General features: G+C 42.6%; 1 protein-coding gene across 1 annotated transcript; it reads right to left on the bottom strand.

The window, feature by feature from the left end:
- Positions 1-12,225: 12,225 nt before the first annotated feature.
- Positions 12,226-12,688, bottom strand: LOC115363281 (histone H2A). Its single transcript, XM_030057390.1, has one exon. The coding sequence runs from the start codon at positions 12,671-12,673 to the stop codon at positions 12,287-12,289; it is 387 nt and encodes a 128-aa protein (XP_029913250.1). The 5' UTR covers positions 12,674-12,688; the 3' UTR covers positions 12,226-12,286.
- Positions 12,689-14,056: the final 1,368 nt, after the last annotated feature.

The raw sequence follows: 14,056 nt of genomic DNA, 5'->3' as shown, positions 1-14,056 counted from the left end.
TTCGTGTTCAAGTCCCGCAGAGCGCTCAAGCTTTCTGCCTTTTGTCCAGAGAGGCTCCAAACCTCATATCTTCACCGCGGAGGAAAGCTCAGTTCTGCGATATTTCTCTCCAAAATATTTAAAAGCTCATCAAATTGCCAAAAACAGCGGGTTTCCAGACGGCCGACATGTATGTTCAGAGAATAAAAGTGAAAACAGAAATCTGCTGGGGGTCGTTTTGAATGAAACTCAATCTGTTTTGGTGTCAGCAAACACACTCATGAAGGCGATGCGCTACGGAGTGTGTTCACAGACTTCAGACAATAGATACTCATTGTGACACACACACACACACACATACACAGATATTATTTATTTCACTGACGAGTTAAAATAAGAAGTTAAGCCACAATTTAACAATCTGCAGCCATCAATATGATATTGTGTCTCCATTACAGGAGCGTCAAGTTTTTACTGAACCAGCTGACAGCAGTTCTGGCCGTTTTTGTTTGTTTGTTTTTAACCTAAAGCTTCATTTGTTTCTGAATAAAAAAATAATATCTATTGTCCAAATTGCAAATTTGCACACTGATAATTTGAAACCAGCATGAACCTTAACAGACTGACCTATATGTATTCATCTATATTTGTAGTAGTGGGAGAAGTAGCAGTCCATTTCTAAATAGAAAACAATAAGTAGGAACAGGTGGCAGACTGGCCAGCCGGCGATGCCTGAGAAAAATGTAAACTGAAGAAAAAATCTGATCAAACAGTAAACAAAAAAAACATTTATCAGCAAAAACTGAACTTGAAATTGAACTAAAATATAAATTTAAAATAAATGATTCTGACAAAGATGGATGGATGAAACTGAAATAATGAGATCAACTAGAGGTTTACAAAGTGGGGTCTGGGGGCCTCCAAGGGGCAGTGATGTTCTTCCATGGGGTCCTCAGCAAAATGACAATGTTTAAATTTCACTTTCATTTAATTCACTAGAGACTGTACACAGCTTTCAGCATCACATGGACACAGATAAGTCATGTAATACTGTCTGTTTATGGAGGTAGAGCTCAGTGGTAGAGCATTTGACTGCAGATCGAAAGATCCCCAATTCAAATCCGGGTGCCCCCTCACTTCTGTCACCAGGCACTGACTTAGCAGAGGATGTTAACACTCACAGTGTCTGTGATGAAAGGTGTGCTTTGAATTGATCTCGGAGTTAAAGCAAAGCTTAGATTTTGTGCAACTTGAGGGTAAAAAGTGAGCAGAACCGTTGAGATGGTGCTCTCAATTATTAAATGTTTATTTATTTTGTATTTATGATGGCCAGACTTAATGTTATGTTATTTGTATTGACTGATTGTTTGAGTTGATGGACACTGATTGATTGACTGACACTGATGACTAGCCACCTGTGTATTGTGGGTGTGTTTAATAAAAGCCTTGTACCCACAGCTGAATTTAGGTGTTGTGTGTGTGAGAGCTGTGAAGCAGCAGAGCGTCTCCTGAGTGTTCGTTTTATTTCAAGTTTCCTCCGTGTAAGTTTGGTGCTCTCTGTTTAAATGCCTGGGTTCACAATGCAGTGCCACTGTATAGCCTTACTCTGCCAACAAGAACTGATTTTGTTTTTTCTGTTAAATTCTGGAAAAGTCTATAAAACACAACACATGACAAATAAGTTGTGTCCAACATGGACCTTTCTCACCTATACCAGCCAGCCCATCCCACTGTGTGATGTGCTGCTATGCCTCTTCATGTTTCTGAGGTGACAAGTTGTTGATGTTGACTGTTTGGACGCAGTGGGATAGCCATGAAAAACAGAATAACCTCAAATAAGGAGGCTGCCATCTGGTGGAGGCTGTGGAGCCGATTCTAAAAACACAGTTCATATGAGATCAGCTGCAGTAACTAGTGCTACTTATCACTGTTTTATTGAATGGGTACATTACAGAAAGTGAGGTATAAATGGAAATGTATTTGAAAAAAAAAAAAAAAAAAAAAAAAAAAAAAATCAAACCAAGCCTATGCAGAACATTCCAGTCACCAGAGGGCTGTACTACGAAGGAGGCTCAACATACCCAGGCTTTGTGTTCACTATCAGGCTCAACAAAATCTAAAGCTCCAGTCAAAGTTACGTGGTATCACGACGGTGGTTATCATCAAGGTTTGTTAAGTCCGGCTGTCAGCTTTGTGCTCTGTGCGCTTTCACAGAAAAGGGGGAGTTTTGGCGTCATATGATTCTACTTCCGCGAAAAATGGACCGTTCACGGGCTGCATATTTCACGCAAGAGGAGCAGCTTGTCTCCATGGAAAGCTCTGAAAATTTTAAAAATAAAATTAACGCCAAGAGCAACACTGTGGCCGCACATAAGGCGAGAGAGGAGTGCTGGCAGAAAATTGCTGACCGAGTGAATGTGTAGGTCAACACTGACTCATTATATTCTATATATTCATTCAGTATTATGAATTTTAGTTTAGAAATATGTAACTTCAGTAGCTTTATGGGAGTGCTGTCTAGGAATTGTAGGTAAAGCCTGAGGTTAAGTCAGGTGACTGAAGGTGTGTGTGGGTGAGTCTAGCAGTGTCGGTTGGTTACCATGGTTACATGACAATTTTGACCTCTATTTACGCTGCTTAGAGCTACTTGTGAGTAGTTTCAGATAGTTGTTCGTTACATTTGAAGTTTAACTAGAATTATGGAGCCATTTCTGTTGATGTTTGTTCCTTTATTGTTAAATCTTTTTTTCTAAATCGGAATAAGTGGCGTTTGGAGTGCGTTTGAATCACCACGGGCTGCTCCCGTCCAATCATCACCTTCGGATGCCGTGACAGTCACCGTTATTAGCCTACATAAGGTGTTTCCTTTAAAAAAGTAGGCTAATATAACAAAGTCTGTGATACAACGGAATATTTATAACAAACGTGAAGTCTGTGCACCACTAATAGTATGCTATAGGCTACCTACATTGTGCAGATATAGCCTACTATTAGCGCCACGCACACCGTTTGCCCTACTGCGCACAACTTCTATCCGTGGCATTCCTGACACTTGGCTCAACAAGTGAGAAAATGTAGCGTATTCCCTCAGATGAAAATCTGTACCGCTCATGGAGAATATCGTCAGTGATCCGCACGATCCCTAAATCCTCTTTGTCTCCGTAATGAGCCACGGACAGTCCTGGCTCCCAGCTCCACCGGATCATCAGTGAACGGTGACGCCATCTCCGAAAGAGTTAAATGGTGAGATAGCGCCGCTTTTATATCCGGGCGGGGTTAAACTTAGCTCATAACCTGGTCGGGAACAGGTCATGAGTTAAGCATAAGTTACCATGGTGATCTAGCCGAGTTAAAAGAGAGCCACCTTCGTGATACAGGAAAGCCTGGCTTTAGACTCAACGTCTCGTTAACCCACTAAACCTGCTTCGTAGTACACCCCTCAGGTTTTCATCCCTTTTTCTAATGTTGCCCATCTCTCTCTCTCTCTCTCTCTCTCTCTCTCTCTCTCTCTCTCTCTCTCCCCCCCTTTTTTGTGTGTGTGTGTGTGTGTGTGTGTGTGTGTGTGTGTGTGTTAGAAAGGTCAGCCATAGCAACGATAGAAACCTGAAAGAATCTTCGTAATAACTAACAAAGTAAACATCATGTACATTAACTGAACGAAGATTTTGGAAATAAAATGCACATTTCCCGCTAGAAATGTTATCAAAACGCATTTGAATGCATAAGCTATCTTAAAATATTGCATTTTCCATTGAGAATAAAAGGAATGTCCGCCATTTTTCTTAAGGCTCTCGCTTCGGGGCTCGCGCATGCGCAGGCGGTGGGCGGGCCCCCCCCAGAGGACAGCCAATAGAAACCCGTTTCCATTCGATGGGGATTTTGGAGTAATTCCTGTAATCTGGGTAAACTGGGTTGCAAAAATTGCACAATTCCGCCCCATTGAATGAGGGGATTTTTGAGTAATTTCTTCCCATCAAATGGAGTGATTCATTGTAGATCGGGTGATTTATGTATCTTTGTGATTTCACTGTAATTTGTGTTTCACTGTGTTGATTGGTTTGCGGTGTGTTTGTCACTTGCAGATGGAACCATAACCCTGATCAAGCCTCGACATTGACCAATATGTGTGCACTGTGGGAATAAATGTGTTAAAGGAAACAGCTATTAACTCCTCTCATTCTTATCGATGCACCCATGGTGATGTTGATGTTCCTTTGAACCACCTCTCCTACTAAACTACATTCTTACTACATCATTGTGACTGTGAATAAAATGTATCCATCAGCATGAATGTTTTCCACCATGAGACTCCCCAGTTTATCTATCTCAGGCAAGCAAATAAATTTTGATGGCACATCTTAAAGTTTGCAGATTTCCAGTGTTGCCATTCAAAAAAAGTCATCATCTAATTGGAGTGAGGCCATTTTGGCTTGGATTTTCTACTGCAACACATCTTCCCTTCTCCTTGTGTATTTTGAAGTCTGTCATTAGGCTTTCTACAAGCTGGGCCTTCCTTCTCCACTGTGTATTTTTAGTGCCGTTAACACATATATCACTCCTTTGTAGCAAGTCTGTTTCAGCTTTTTCAGGTTATGACAGTTTCCTGCTAAACAGAGCCATAGCTTTATGCTGCCACATTGTTATTGTCCTCTACATGAACTTAAACACGTACAGACTGTCTGCATTACCTTGAGTTGGATTATGTGCATGTCAAATAATAAATTATCTCCCTGAGTTGTGAGTTTGGAGCTCATATGTGTCGGCCTGCATCTGATGAGGACGCTGTGTGCATCGCAGGCGATGCTGCGTGCATGATAAGAGTTTGTGATAGTGACAGAGAGGAGAAAAAGATTGCAAAGATTACAGTTTCCCAGAAAGTCTGACTTCTTATCAGTCGTTCATGAGCTTTGCTGTGTGCTGTTTATCTGTTTATCCGACTAATTTATTGACAAAACGTATATAAATTTAAATTATTTGATATAAGCTGTTAAACTTAAAGCTCATACTGATACTATTGTCAAAAACTCTGATCGTCACTTTTGAAAGTGTTCATGAACATTATCAGAGTGTTTTGCCAGGTCCTCCCAACACCCACATTCAAACTAGTAGCAGAGATGAACATGATAAGTGATCCTGTATCAGTGATGTCAAACCCATTTAGGAAAGTATAAAAATCCTTTCTTAGTCACAACCTGACACAGACACAGAGGCAGAAGCAGCTGGCAGAGAGGATGGCTTCAATCGCAAACATCAGCATTGCACTTACTTTTCTCCTCACAGCCGTTCACACAGAGGAAGATTTCATTCATTTTGGAGAAGAGGGTAAAGGAACATTTAATTTGCTTTATATAAAAGAAGATGACCTCAAGGCAAATTACTGTTTGGTGTTCCAGATCAGAGCTGGAGAGGACCGAATGCTGTGGAACTCCTCAGAGCTTTCACCTGAAAAAGCCACGCTGGAAACTGACCTACGGCATCGACTGAGAGTTGCAGGTTCAACTCTTGTTATCAGAAATCTCACGGAGTCAGACTCGGGCCGTTACAGAGTGGATTGTTGGAGAGATGGACAAGTTACACTGCAAAGGAAATTCACCCTCTTCGTCTGTGGCACGGTGATTCTTTCGTTCTATCGAAGGATCTCAAATTTGCCCTGTAACATAGAGAAGAGTGGTAAGAACATTCTTTGGTTTTATACAAACACATACACGTCATACATGTTACGCAAAGGAGAACAATTCACACAGACTCGGTTTGCTGAAACCGGCCCCTCTCTCAATGTTAGTATGTTAAACCAAGGTTTTTTTATTTGTTTGGTTCTGGAAGGTGAACGATGTGTCCGTGCTAAGCACACGCATGTTATGTCTACAGGAGCATTTTTACTTGGCTCTGTGGGAGAGAGTGTATCGCTCCCCTGTTTTGACAATGACCCTAACACGACAGAGATAACTTGGACCATGGAAGAAAATAATCCCCTAACATCACTTAATCCCAATCACTCTGTGGCTAGTCGGAGTCAAATGTACATGATGGATGGACAAAGGTCTGGAAATTACTCCCTTATCATTCCCTCTCTAAAACTGGACCACATGCAAACTTACAGCTGCAGGAATAATCCTTCAAATCAGCTGATAGCTGATTATTGGTTACTGGTCTGTCCCAAATTTGATGCTGTCACAGTTTTCTTCTCACAGGGAGAGTCTGCTGTGCTCAAGTGTAACACTGACAATCATGAGTTTTTGTGGTTCAGAAAAACTGCTGAACGAGACTATCAGCTTCTTGTTCACTCTTATGGTACCGTATTTTTTATGGGTGTGGAAGGCAAATATAACACGTCGATGCTCCCCTCCTCACTCATCCTCTCTAATCTCTCCCAGACGGACAGCGGGGAATATCTGTGTTTTGTTAAGAGTGATCTTCCTTTGAATGTATCAGGGACCAAGATCTTGCTGACCTTTGTGGACCCTGACATGTATGGAATCGGCTCCACTTTCTACACAGTGCGGTCTGCTGTATTGAGCAGTGGTCTGCTGGGGATGATCTGCGCCGTGATCGCAGTGAATGTCAGCATCTGCAGAAGAAACCAGGAACACAGCCAAGGAGCCAACAAGTAGTTTAAAGAGTTGCCCTTTACACCAGGCATGACCGTGCATCTCATATCGTGTTTCCAGAACTCAGTTTCCTGGATTATATTTTCACATGAGATTAAAGTAACGCTTCGCTATAGCAGCAACAGCAGTGGCAGAATTGCTTCAGTTTCTATTGTTTTTATATGTGTATTTTAGTATAAACAGTTTCTGTTTGCCTGATATTGGTTTTCCTCTCTGTGGATGTTTTAAGTCCTTTAAATCTGATAGTAAACTCTCTTTATCACATCCACCAGTATTCTGATAATCCATTTTTGATAAGTATGTTAGAAAAAGAGAGCATCTTTTCTTCTCCTGTCTTGTACATTACAAACCACCAGGTCTGCCCACCTGTTTGATTTGTGTTGTGTGGCTGATCTGTGTGTAAAACAAGCGAGAAAACATCAACAACGTCAGCGCTGTAAATAACTGCCAATAGTGTCCTCATAAAATGGCTTTATGTATTTGACTTTGCACAAATCATTCAAAATATATTTCAAACCCTGTTGTTCAGAAGCGTTTATGTCATGGCAGGGCTGCAGAAGTGTGAATATTGCTGGAAACTACAGATTGTCTTGTCAAGTATCATGGTTCAAACAGGAGGAAGGGGAGAAGTGAGAGAAATAGATGATGTAGGAGCTTCACTAACAACAATAACCTGAAAGTTGAAAGTTGAAAGTTGTGTTATCGGTCTCCCTCCCCTAATTGTTACTGTAATTAAACAACAGAACAAATGGGTTTAGTGGTTCATTTCAGGGCTCAGTGCTAGTCTATTTGGGACCATTTACTATAGTCATCTGTGTATGGAATGCTTCATCTAAAGCAAATAAAGAAATCAATTTCACGAAAATAATTTGTTTCAGTGTGTTGATTTTTCCAATAGAAATATGTTTAATGATCTCATGCTGCATGCTTGTGCTCCTTCTGCACACAAACACAGAGGAGATTTGAAGAGGAGAAATGAATGTGATGGATTTTAAATGCACAAATAAGTTTTAATAACTCTGTTGCATTTGATAGCTACTTTGGTTATTATTAAACCTATGAAATATGTTTTATTACAGAAGGCCTAAAACTAGCCTATGTGCTGACCACAACTCAGTGTTGTCAAACGCTTATCAAATTACACATTAAATTACTGTGTGATTCAAATATAATACAGTGCAGTAGCTCTGCAGCGATTTGTGGCTCTTTGTTAGAAGTCATTTGGCTTTTGACAGAAACTGGTTTCAAAAAGAGCACAAATTAAAACAGTAAAATTCAGAATTACTATTAAGGTTCATAATAATCTGTGGAACACTCGTCCCCAGTGAGAGCTAGAGAGGAGGGACCGAGTATCTGTTCAAGTCTCTTGGACACCCGGGCATGGCAGCTTGATCCAGCTGCCATGCCCGGGCTGAACCAACAGACTTGCGCCCTTGTTGGACACCCAGGCATCGCAGCTTGTTGGATCAAGCTGTGGCCTGAACCAACAAACTCCCGCACCTGTGCGTTCTCTTTCCGATGAAGGCTGTGTGGGACACTTGTCTGTAGAGGAGGTGTAATATTAGAAAACATCAGAATTTCTGAAATGTATGTAGAAAAAATCAAAGATTCAGTGATTATTAAATCATAAAACTATAATAATATATATATATTTTTTTTTTAATTGACCTTTTAGCCAAGGACCCATCACTTGACTTTTAAAGGTTGGATCAGACACACTGCAGATGCTGCTGCTTGCTGTGCGTTACGACTCCACTTGAAGACCTCATCAGCTTCTGCTTTGCAAAGGGATTCAGTAACAAGGAAATCCTGGTGTTTTTAGGGTTCATTATGATGATAATGAATGATTATAGCAAATACAAATACAAATGAAATGTGATGAAATGTAAAATTCAGGTTGCCCGTGCTGTAGCATCATCACCTAAAACAGGTAACAATCATCATGTTTCCCCAATGTCAGGATCTCATTATTATTATTCAGAGAGACCATTTCTTCACATTAGTGCAATTGTTAGTTAGGTAGTTTGTTTGTTTGTTTATTAAGGGGCCAGTATTATGCTGTTTGTTTTTCTAATTATGTTGAATCAAATCAGAACAGTAAATTCTGATTTGGAGGGGTAAATTTACGGGGCCGGGGCTGTTGTCGCGTGTCTCCACCGCCGGAACTACCCTGAAGGAGAGAGTTCCTGAACTTTTGCAGGGGCTTAAAAAAGGCCCTGCCTCGGGGTAGGGACTCTGAGCGGCCCCAAAAACCTCCTGGGTGGGGCTTGGGGTTTACTTGGTGCTGATTGGATTTACTCATGGCGCGATGTGGCGTCAACAGAAAGCAACAAAATAGCCGGATGCTAGCATTAGCTTAAGCTAACGTTAGGCATCCCTAGCAACACGGCCAACACTACCAAGCTAACGCTAATGTGCTAGCTAACGTTAGCTAACGCTAACAACAGGCTTTTTAGCCGGCATTTTAGTGACGCTAACTTTAGCTTTAGCAGATGTTAGCTAACGCTAACAACACACTTTGTTAACAACACGCATTTTGATGCCCCGGTCATGGTCGCGCCACCGCCCAGTAAATTTACAGGAACCTTCCTCCTACTCGGCCCTCTCAGTGGAGACACGGCAGTTGAGAGGGCCGAGTGAGAGGACGTTCCTCTAGCAGCTCCTGCCCCCCAAATACTACCAGGAACCTTTTGGTGGAAACAGGCCTCAAGTGTGTGTCATCTAGACAGGCAGAATGATAAGAATCACTTTATTGCCATTATCATGGTTAACAACAAAATTAGCTAATAAAACAGGAATGCTCTCTTGTCCTGGTGGGGAATCACATAATAGATACATGTGCGAAAGCCTTATAGGCATGTTAGTATTTTGCATTTAATTTTCCTTTTCAGAATTCGATGGGCTTCATGCTGAGTCTCTTGGATATTGGAGGAGGTTTCTCTGGGAATGAAAACTTCCAAGTGAAATTCAAAGAGGTAAAATAAAGCTCTCATTTAAATTATAGCTACTGCCAATAAAATTTGGAACTGATTAACCACTTTTTTCTTTTTTCTTTTTTTTAACTATGTAAAATGGCCATATTTGCCTTAATTCTACTCTTCCTGTTGGTTGTGGCTCTCACCAACATAAAAACACAATTGCAGAGTGTACATTGCACTGCAGTGTACTGCATGAAACCAGTTTCAGGGCACAGGTAAGCTATTTTGATCTACAGGCACTCCATTCTGTCTCTCCACTGCCCCAGCTGAATCCGGGTGCTTCAGGGGGTGTGTTGATAAAGCCTTGGTCTACGTGCTGTAGTAAACTTCCTCATTACTTCATCAGCAAAGTGTGACAGAGTGCGACTCTCCTAATGCCCTGACTGGGCCTCCTCAAGTCAGCAGGGGGAAAAAAAACAAAAAACAAAAAACAAAAAACAAAAAACAAAAAACAAAAAACAAAACAAAACAAAACAAAACAAAACAAAACAAAACAAAACAAAACAAAAAAAAACAACATTAATTTTGCATGTTTCAGCACAAACAAGCACGTATTCACACTCACAACATGTTTTTTGTTTTTTTTTTAATCTGAATATACACCATGTTTATGGCAAAAATACATTTTCCACAACTATTTTCTGCTGTGGTTGTTGTTGAAGCTTTCATCCCCCACTTTTGACACGTGTACACCTCCTTTTTTCACACAGGCTGACAAAGAAAAAAAGAGAAGAAGCAGCTGCAACTTTACTATCAACGGCTCACCAAACAAGGGAGGCAGCCATGTGAAGGCCAGAAACTGTGGCACAAAACATCCTGCTGTGCCTTAAAGGGACAACAGGATGTTGTCACACTGAATCAGCAGGTCAGGTATGTTCTTTACACTTGACCTGACCTTATTCACAAGGGGGTATTATCTGACCTTCCTTCCTATAATAAATCCATGATTTGTGCTAACCTGGCAAACCCAGGCAAGGCAAGGCAAGGCAAGGCAAGTTTATTTGTATAGCACATTTCCGCGACAAGGCAATTCAAAGTGCTTTACATAGAGCATCTCAGACAAACTCAGACAGACGGAGTGACTCTGGTGAAACAGGGCTGCTAATCACACAGGTGAATCCTAATTATTTTGCAATTATTTTACATCAGGAGCCCACGGACCAAGAGACACGACAGAAGAGCCACCAAAACAATAAACACAAAGGGAAGGAGAAGCCACAGACTACCAAGCAATCGACTGTGGAATCTTACTGGCCAGATTACAATGACCAAAATTAATCTGCAAACAAAAGGCATGAAATTTGCATCTCTATGTGTTACTAACCTCAACAGTCAGCTAAACAAACAAATCAATCTTCTTCGTTTTTCTTTCTCTTTCCCTCTCATATTTTATTTTATCTGTTTGTTTATTTATAAGGATGATTTATGGGCTTTGGCACTTTGATGTATTTTGTTAGTGACAGTAAAGAGGGATAAGAAGGACACCTGGTACACACTCACCTGCCTGAAACCGCCATCTCACTTTGTGGAGGAGCGCCTCCTTGTGGTGAAGAATCAACACTGGCTCAAGACACAAGCAAAAATATCTATATATTTTTTCATAACAAAAATGCATCCTTAGATTTATGTGTTCCATTACAAGTTCTCCTCCATTTAACCTGTCTATTTGTGGCATCGTATAGCTTGAAAACACTTGTTGTGAGTTGCTTTGATATCAATTTGTTTGTTTGTTTGTTTTTACCCTTCAAACAGGCATATTGTAAAAGTAATTACTAAATAATTACTAAAGTAATTTGTGGTAAGGATGAAGTTAAGACAGTGGGGCAGTTGCGTCTCCTCAGGTGTTGCAAGAAGAAGTTTGAAAGAAAAGGACCTCAGAGAGGTGCTGGATGTCAGGTATGTGATATGATCGTAGTGTATGATAGAGGAGAGTCCATATGCTGGATGGTAAATATGCCGCCCATTGATCAGATTCGCATCTCCGGTTCCTTTTACTGATGCTTAATATCGTAGGAGATCTTTGTAACATCCTGGAAAAAGCGTAGAAGTAAAAATACAGACAGACATGATAAATCAAAATAAATCAAATGTTTTTTTTTTTTTTTACATCAGATTGTTTCGGAAATGAAATGTGGCTTTAATTCAACACCAAAATAAAACAATACAAACCACTTTACCTGCTTGGTGATCAATGAGGGGGTTCAAGTTCAGCACTTGGGGTAAGGTAATCTTGCCAGTATTTTGTATTGATGATGAAATCCTCCAAAGTTGATGTCTCCCACACCGGCTAGAGTCTGTACACTTACAACAACCATGTTTGCCAAGGCTTCCCTGTTGAGGTGAGTTTACTTCTCCAGCAGTAGCTGCTTGAAATGGCAATTGCATTGCAATGTAATGTCAAGGTTGAAATGCATTAAAATGAGTGAGAAACGAACTTGAACATCAGTCACAGTGACTGTTGTGAGCATCAGTGTTTTAAAATGTGTTATAAGCAAGAGGAGACTAATTTGAAATGTGAGAAGTGAGCCCTTGTCTCCATCTGGTAGTAGCACATTACTTCAACTGTTTAAATGGCAAGCATTTGCCTGTCGTCATTGTAGTCAGATGAGTGAATTTTTGTTAACATGATTAGTTTTTTTTTTTTATAGTGAGGACTCGTCTTGTGCAGTGTTTGTGTGGCTCTTAAAAGAGCCTTTGTGTGTTTTGAGGTGGGCTGTGGGTCTACTTGGCCTTGGCCGGCTTGTCGGTCTTCTTGGGCAGCAGCACGGCCTGGATGTTGGGCAGCACGCCGCCCTGAGCGATGGTGACTCCGCCCAGCAGCTTGTTGAGCTCCTCGTCGTTGCGGACGGCCAGCTGCAGGTGGCGCGGGATGATGCGGGTCTTCTTGTTGTCGCGGGCGGCGTTTCCAGCCAGCTCGAGGATCTCAGCGGTCAGGTACTCCAGCACGGCCGCCAGGTAGACGGGAGCACCGGCGCCCACGCGCTCAGCGTAGTTACCTTTACGCAGAAGCCTGTGCACGCGACCGACCGGGAACTGGAGCCCGGCGCGAGACGAACGGGTCTTGGCCTTAGCGCGAGCCTTGCCGCCGGTTTTGCCTCTTCCGCTCATGATCAAGTCTTCCTCGTGCAGTTGACAGGGAAAGAAAATGAGCTGCAGCGGCCAAACACGACGTTTTATAGCCGCGGAGCGCACGAGGGGGCTGGGCAGCAACCAATGAGAAAAGAGGCTGCCGGCAGAGCGGCAGCGCGCGCCTGAGTTTGAATTTGGGCGGACATTTCCGCACGAGAGTTGTCCAATGAGCGCCTGACATTTTGGCGCAGTCGCGCTGAAGGAGGAGGCGGAGTGTCGACAACCAACCAATCAGAGGTCGGTGACGTCATCGGCGTCACTTAACGTAATTGTCAGTTGAATCTGGTCAACTGCACTTTGTGTGTTGTTGTGTCTCAAGACGTTTGGCCTCTTCTCCAAGTGGCTTCATCAGTTGAAGCTGTTCACTCGACTGACTATCAGTCTAGGGGCCAAACGTCTTGTAAACCCAGAACTAAGTCCAGTTGATGTGATTTAATTCTCTTGAGACATCAGTCTGTTCATTCATTGTTTTTTTGCCCCTTTCTGCTCAGTGTTTAATAATTGCACTCCAACACTTGCCGTTAGGGCCCAAAATCCCTGACACTAACAGATCGAGAAGGCCAGCGCTTATTATTATATCAGCAGTTAGTGAGTTAAGAGCCTTCAGACATCTGTGTTATCAGGTGTTTTACCCACAATTACTTATCAGAGTGCTGAGAATTTGTGATGATTTGTGATCAGTTTGATGATTGTAGATTTCAACTATTTTCAACGAGTGTGTGGCTCTGAAAAGAGCCTTTGGTTGTGTTATGTTCCCCGGCTTGGTCTAAGCCCTCTCTCCGCGGATGCGGCGGGCCAGCTGGATGTCTTTGGGCATGATGGTGACCCTCTTGGCGTGGATGGCGCACAGGTTGGTGTCCTCGAAGAGACCGACCAGGTAAGCCTCGCTGGCCTCCTGCAGAGCCATGACGGCCGAGCTCTGGAAGCGCAGGTCGGTCTTGAAGTCCTGGGCGATCTCTCGGACGAGGCGCTGGAAGGGCAGCTTGCGGATGAGCAGCTCGGTGGATTTCTGGTAGCGGCGGATCTCCCTGAGAGCCACGGTGCCGGGCCGGTAGCGGTGAGGCTTCTTGACGCCGCCGGTGGCCGGGGCGCTCTTCCTGGCCGCCTTGGTGGCCAGCTGCTTCCTGGGGGCTTTGCCTCCGGTGGACTTACGGGCGGTCTGCTTGGTTCGAGCCATCGCTCACACTAAAACAGTTTCCTTTGGAAGACACAAAAAGTAAACAGCTTGCGGAGCGGTGGTGCTTTTATATCCGCAAGCCGGGGTGGGGCTGACGCTGATTGGTCCAGAGTAGGGGCGCACGTGAGCCAGATTAATCCCATTGAAAGAACGGCTTTCTCTCCAGTATTTCATTAAAATCGCTC

The sequence above is a fragment of the Myripristis murdjan genome, chromosome 8, assembly GCF_902150065.1.
Source record: "Myripristis murdjan chromosome 8, fMyrMur1.1, whole genome shotgun sequence".
Classification (NCBI taxonomy): domain Eukaryota; kingdom Metazoa; phylum Chordata; class Actinopteri; order Holocentriformes; family Holocentridae; genus Myripristis; species Myripristis murdjan.
Note: the sequence above shows the minus strand (reverse complement) of the source record. Positions and strands in the feature narration are given on the sequence as shown.